The sequence below is a fragment of the Psammomys obesus genome, unplaced genomic scaffold (assembly GCF_907164565.1).
Source record: "Psammomys obesus unplaced genomic scaffold, mPsaObe1.curated_primary_1811, whole genome shotgun sequence".
Lineage (NCBI taxonomy): Eukaryota > Metazoa > Chordata > Mammalia > Rodentia > Muridae > Psammomys > Psammomys obesus.
Genome location: NW_026596069.1, coordinates 255,697 through 262,651, shown reverse-complemented (window position 1 = coordinate 262,651; position 6,955 = coordinate 255,697). Strand labels below are relative to the sequence as shown.

General features: G+C 46.6%; 1 protein-coding gene across 1 annotated transcript; it reads right to left on the bottom strand.

Moving 5' to 3' along the window:
• Window positions 1-246: 246 nt before the first annotated feature.
• LOC129690030 (protein BUD31 homolog) lies at window positions 247-1,091 on the bottom strand. The gene has a single exon (XM_055625548.1). The coding sequence runs from the start codon at window positions 841-843 to the stop codon at window positions 409-411; it is 435 nt and encodes a 144-aa protein (XP_055481523.1). The 5' UTR covers window positions 844-1,091; the 3' UTR covers window positions 247-408.
• Between the last annotated feature and the right edge of the window lie 5,864 nt (window positions 1,092-6,955).

The window sequence follows — 6,955 nt, the reverse complement described above, 5'->3', positions numbered from 1 at the left end:
GTTTCGCTGTGTAACCTTGGTTGGTCCTGTAGACCAGGTTGGCCTTGAACTCAAGAGATTTCCCTGCCTCTGCCTCCCTGAGAGCCCAGTCAATTTAGAGTTTCTTAATGATAAACTACTGAGACTCAGGGGAAACAGTGATTCAATCATACTGCCTATGCGCCCGGTTAGTCGTTAGGCAATGAATGAATCAAGACGTATTTTTCAAATGGACGGAGACAATGAAAATACCCATTTTTTTTTCAGTTTCTTCTATTTCAGATTCATTACCTTTATTCAGGGAGTTGCATCAGAAATTATTTTTGTACCTGTGGTAGCAATGACAAGCAATTCCTTTGTAATGTTGCACCAGGCCCGACAGGCCCGAGCCCACAGGCCCAAAGTCCCCCAAAGTACAGGGTCACGGGCTCAGCCAGAGCAGCCCCGGCAGCCGCAGTGCGTGCACTCGATGATGCGGCCCACTTCCAGCTTGCTTTTGGGAACCCGGCAGATGCAGTTGGTCCCGAAGTTGGTGTCCCGAGTCTGAATGCAGCGCAGGCAGCACAGGTTCTCGTAGCCTTGCTTCTTCCACTTGGCGATGAGGTTCCTGTCGGCGTAGCCTTCTTTAATACAGTACTCGTACAGCTCTCTGCTGATGGCTTTCCTTCGGTTAAAGAGGTCGAAGATGTAACGAGTTTTCTGATGGTGGATCCTGAAGATGGGCCACAGAGACTCCACTTTCCGCTTTCCCTCGTGGGGCTCAGTTTCAGCCTCTCTCATCTTCTGATCCAGTTCATCCAACGTTGGTTCAATCAACTCCCAGCCATCCGGCGGCGCTTTCCGGCTTCTTTTGACTTTGGGCATTTTCCAGCCGGATAGCTTGTGAAGACCTTCGGAGCGCTTTCCTCTGAGGATAATATACAAATCCCTGGTCTCTGTAGTTACAAGTCCGTGTTCTTGTCCGGATTTGTCAATGATTCTGGGACTTTGTGGGGATCACTTTTCCTCTTCGGCCCCCTGTCTCCTCGGAAGCCCAGGCACCGAGGAACGCGGCTTCTTTAATGATCCCAGCCGCTCTTATAATGAGAAATGGAAATTCCCCAGCCTTTTCCCGTCACCTTAGACGGGGGCGGGATGAACAATACTCTCACAGGCCAATTGCACCACGCGACGTCCCGTGACAAAAATGACCGACCATCTCAGGCGCCAATGGAGCTCCCCATTGTTAGGGTTCACTATGACTGATCACAAACCCAACTAATCCACTTGGAGGGGGTGAGACGATAGTCACAGAGGCTGGCCAATAGATGAAGAAGGAGACCGGAAGTCGGCCCCGGAGAAGGAGGAGGCGGGTGTTCACAACCGCCTAGGCCTGCGCGGGTCAACGCAGCTTGGGGGCTGCGAGCCAGCTAGTAGCGCGTGACGGTGAGCGTGAACGACAGACCTCCTTGGCCAATGATTTGGAGGCGCCTGGGAGTCGCAACCAGTGATGAGTCTGAGGGGCGGGAGGCAGCAGGTTAGGCAGTGAGAAGTTAGTGGCGCTGCTGGGACGGGGTGGGGGGGCAAGGAGACGCTTCTTCCTCCTGCTTTGCTCCTCACCTTCCCGGGATCAGGCGCGGCGGTGGCCGCGAGTGGTTCGGCGGCGTCTCCGGCTCTGCGTGAGAACCATGCTGACGGACAGCGGGGGCGGCGGCACCTCCTTTGAGGAGGATCTGGACTCGGTAGCTCCGCGATCCGCCCCAGCCGGGGCCTCGGAGCCGCCTCCGCCGGGAGGGGTCGGGCTGGGGATCCGCACCGTGAGGCTCTTTGGGGAGGCTGGGCCCGCTCCGGGAGTCGGCGGCGGCGGCGGCGGCGGCGGCGGCGGCGCGGGCGGAGGGGACGCCGCGCTGGATTTCAAGTTGGCGGCTGCCGTGCTGAGGACGGGCGGCGGAGGTGGTGCCTCGGGGAGCGACGAGGACGAGGTGTCCGAGGTATAAGCCCCGGGACCCCCGTGGCTAACATTGCCTGAGAGGTGACTCCTCGGAGCCAGCCAGCCCCCCGGCCGGGCCGCCCTCCCGCGCCCCCGGGTGCAGGCTCCCCTGACAGCGGTCGCCTGCACGGCGGCGGTGGCAGCGCTGCGGGCCTAGTGGGGCGCTCGGCTTGCTCTCCGGCGCGCGTCAGGAGCGGGACGGCTTCCCGTCAGCGCCCGGACACCCACAATGGGGAGTTCTTTGGTCCGCGGGCTTCGCGCGGGAACCCGGGCTCCGCGGGCTGCCTCCCGCCCACCCCGGGTTGGAGATGGGGGAGGGCGGGGTCTCGCCCGCCGGAGTCCCTGCCCTTGGTACTGAGGGAGCCTGAGGAGCTGGCGCTCACGGCCGGCTCCGAGCGCCTGTCCGCGCTTTGCCTCGGCCTTCCGTGTTGCCTGGCCCGTGCACTTAAGTAGAGCACCTCATATTTTTCTCTTTAGTTTGAGGCAGGTGAGTATCATTAAGTTCTCAGCTTTTTACGCCGAAGGGGGGGGGGATCACGTGACTGGCTCTTGGACGTTTTGTGAAGTTAGGCAGGAAAAGGAAGTTCCAAGGCTATGAGCTTCGGAATTGCTGGATAGTCGAAAGCTAAGGTTTTTTAGCCTGGGAGAAGGTGAGGCAGCCTACAAACAGCTTTTTTTTTTTTTTTTTTTCCTTGTGAAGAAAGGAGTTTAGCTTTTGCGTTTCTTTTACCACATGCACATTTCCCTGTGCAAATTTTAGGTGTGAGCAATTTAGGATAGTAGCTGTCTCTTGGGGAAAGGGTGAGACAAGCGTGTAGTTGTAGATTTTTGCACACATCCTCGCATGCATATGCATTTACAAGTTGACTATTACTTTCTTTGACAGTGGTTAGGATAGAGAACTCTACTGTGATGTTTTAAGTGCTCCGAATTATTTTTGACTGTGATTTATTGGATGTTTTAATTATTGATATGTAGCCTGTGAGTTGCTTTGTAGACCGGGCTGGCTGAACTTTCTCATCCTCCTTCCCTGTATCACCTTAGTGCTGGATTACACCTGTGCACCAGCATGCCTAGCTAAGTATTTCTTCTCTGTTGGTCCTGGTTCATGCCTGTGACTTTAACCTCTGGTCCTGGTGTTAAAGTACAGGAATTTCTTTGTAGCAATGATCCTGGCTTGTGCATTTAAGAGGAATAAGGAGAAGTTATTACAGAGTACAGTTACAGCACTGTTTTTCCTAGGTCTGAACAGGAGTTTCATTGGATTTCACTTCGGAAAAAAAAGCTGTGTATGTTATCCATCCATATATTTTAATTTCACTGTAAGAAAATAAATTCTAAGCCAAGAAGAGAAAAGAGTTTTACTTGGATAGTCAGCTGTTAGGAGAGTCTGTAGCTTCCTCACTTTTGGGTTCGTGGAAGGCTTTTATCCTTTCAGTGAAGCTTGATGAGAGCTGAACTCAGAACACATGGATGTTTAGCTAGGCAATAAAATGGTGACTAACTAGGTTCTAAAGATTTGTTTTCTTTGTGATTTGTAAAGAGAGAATCTGAAAAGATTGGCTTTATTCTAAATGTTAAGGGAAGACAGTCTCCTTGAATTTTCGGGTCCACTTTGACATAATTGGCATGAATGAGATTAGAGGTTGCTGATTTGCTTTTATATGAGTAGTGTTTAAATTTCTTTACAGATAAAAGTGCTAGTGAACTTTCAAGTCAAATTCCTGTCTCAATGTCTGTCTCTGCCACACACAGGCATTTCAAACAATGTGTTAAAGCTATGGGCACAATCTATACCGTGTCATACTTTTTTGAGACAAGATCTTAAGGTCTTATAGCCCTGGCTGGCCTGGAACTGGCTTTGTGAACTCACAGAGATTAGCCTGCTTCTGCCTTACAAGTACTGGGATTGAGTGCATGAACCACCATGCCTAGCTTCATATTTTAAATAAAATTTTTGGTTATATATGTAATGGTGTTTTGCCTATATGTGTGTGCACCACTTGAGTGTTTGGTGCCCATGGAGTCCAGAAGAGGTGGTTGTGTTCCCTCAGACTGGCTTTACGGCTGGTTGTGAGCTACCATGTGGGTGCTAGGAGTTGAACTGGGGTCCTTTGGAAGAGTAGTCAGTGCTCTTAACCCTGAGCCATCTTTCCAATCTGAAACACCTATTCTTATTTTCCTCGTTTTGGTTTTTGTTTTGTTGTTTGTTTTTTCAAGACACGGTTTGTCTGTGTAACCTTGTCTGTCCTGGAACTCACTCTGTAGACCAGGCTGGCCTCAAACTCAGAGATCCACCTGCCTCTGCCTTCCAAGCTCTGGGGTTAAAGGTGTGTGCCACTACTGTCTGGGTCTCCTTTTTACTTATATATTTTGTGCCAGAAAAAAAAATGAATTTAGGTATTGAGTATATATTTAGATTTTTATTTTTTCTTTTATGAATAGGGTTGCACTTTGTAGTCCAAGCTGGACTTGTGTGTGCTAGTCAGTCAGTCTTCTGCCTGGGCCACCACCGATTTGGTTGGCTACCTGGCTTTTCTTCGTTAATTTTTCTAAACAAACAAACAAACAAACAAAACAACAAACTTTAGTTTTGGTATGCAGATCTCTGAGCTACAGGGTTTTTGGGGAAGGGAGATAGGGTTTGGTGTGCATGCAGAATTCTTAACCCTTGGAGAAGGAAAAACTTTTTTTGTGGTTTTTCCTTTCTTTCAGAAAAGAAATTTCTGAAGTATCTCAAAGCAGCAGTAAGAATAGTAGGTTATATAGTCTCTCTTTGTGAATGAAACGAACTATTTTGCTTAGATAAGTTATTTACTTTTTCTGTTTTCTTGTTCATGATATTTTGGAAGGGATAACAAATACTATTCTTAGAAAAATACTTAATCTGTGAAGTATTTGAATAATAATAAAATCCTCATGTTTACATTTTCTAAATTATTTTAGAGCCAGTACTTAGATCTGTAGAGACAATGAGTTGTTACATAGTTTGGGAGTGGAGGTTGTCTTCCCCAATGTGGGGCAGGAGAAGGTAAGAAATGAGACTTGAAAGACCCAGTAATGTCTCTTGCTGGTTAAGTTGAAAGATCCTGTAGTTTGAGAAGGTATCTAAGATTATTACTAGTAGTAATTTTTAAAATTATTATTATTATTATTTGCATACACAAATGGCATGTGTGTGCGATAACATTCTTGTGGATGTTTTAGGACAACTTGTGGAAGTCCATTCTTTTTACTATGAGTTCTAGGGCTTGAATTGAGGTGGTTGCTGGAAGTGTTTGTAATTGCTGTGCCATCTCACTATCCTCCATACAAATTTTCAAAAACATATTGAAGTTACCTAGGTGTCATGTTAAAGACCTTTAATCCCAGCACTTGGGGAGGCAGAGGCAGGCAGGTAACTATGAGTTTGAGGTCTACAAAGTGAGTCCATGACAGTCACAGCTACACAGAGAAACTCTGTCTAGAAAAAGAATAGCAACAAACCAAAAAAACAAAAACAAAAACAAAAAAAAAACAAAAAAAAAAAAAACAAAAAAAAAACCCATGAAGTTGTATTAGTTTAAGAATGCCATCATTTGATTATTTGTTTAGTGGTGCTGGGGATTAAACCCAGGACCTTTGCTAGCAGGTATTCTGTCTCTAGCACCTCTTGACTTTGTAAAATTTGAGATAGCAGCTTACTAAATTGCTCAGGCTAGCCTTGAACTTTCTGTTGAGCTCAGGCAGGGATTAAACCTTTTTTGTTTGTTTGTTTGTTTGTAGACAGTCTCATTGTGAAACCCTGGCTATCCTGAGAAGCGTAGAGCTCCATCTACCTCTGCTTCTTAATGCTGGACTAAAGGCATGTGCCACTACACTGGACATAAAACTTATGATACTTCTCCTTGAACCTCAGTGTTGTTAATAGGCTGATGCCACCAGATCCAACTATTGCATATGGCTTTAAACATAGGGGGGTGTCTGTTTTGTATTTCTTCAGGACTGTTGAATCTCTTCCTTATCCATATAAGTCCCTGACTAGAGGAGTCAGAATATGCATTGGATAATAGAGGTCAGGTTAAAATTTTCTTAGAGTTAAGTACACAACTATAATCCAGTGAGTTGGGAGAATGAGTCAGGAGTTAAAGGCCAGCCTCAGTCTCATAACAGAGCCAGCCTCATCTACACGAGACCCTGTCTCAAAAACAAAACCCATATAAATCAGTTTAAATTATTTTATTGAAGTGAGTGTGTGCATGTGTGCGTGCGCTCGCCAGAATACCTAGAGCTGGAAGACAGTTGTTAAGCAGTTCATTGTGGGTGCTGGGATCTGAATTCAAGTTGTCTGTAAGACAATTCCATGCTCTTAACCACTGAGCCATCTCTCCTTACAAACCAGTTTTGTTTTTGTTTTTTAAATTATTTTATGTGCATGAGTGGTTTGGTTTGTATATATGTGTGTGCAGTGCTCACAGAGGCCAGATGAGGACTTTGGATCTCCTTGGGACTGGAGTTACAGATAGTTGTGGACCACCATGTGGGTTCTGGGAATTACCCAGATCCTCTGGAAGAGCAGTCTGCTTAACCACTGAACCACCTTTCTAATTCACAAACCATTTTTGGGTTTTTTTTGAGACAGGGTCTCACAGTGTAGCTCTGGCTGTCCTGCACTCACTGTATAGACCAGCTGTTTTCAAACTTACAGAGATCCACCTCGGCCTCTGGCTCCCTAGTGCTGGGATCAAGGGTGTGAACCACTACTCCTAGTTTTTGTTGTTGTTTGTTGTTTTGTTTTTGTTTCAGTGTGCATTGGTGTTTTGTCTGCTTGTATTATGTCTCTGTGAGGATGTCATTTCTTTAAGTTACAGACAGTTGTGAGCTACCATGTGTGTGCTGGCATTTGAATGTGGGTCCTAGAAGAGCGGTCAGTGCTCTTACCTGCTGAGCCATCTCTCCAGTCCTACAAACTAAATGTAAATTTTAAAGTGATACTTTTCCCCTTTTAGCAGGTTGAAAAAAAAAAAA

Coding starts and splice junctions, on each gene's coding strand:
- LOC129690030 (XM_055625548.1), bottom strand. CDS start 843: ATGCCCAAAGTCAAAAGAAGCCGGAAAGCGCCGCCGGATGGCTGGGAG.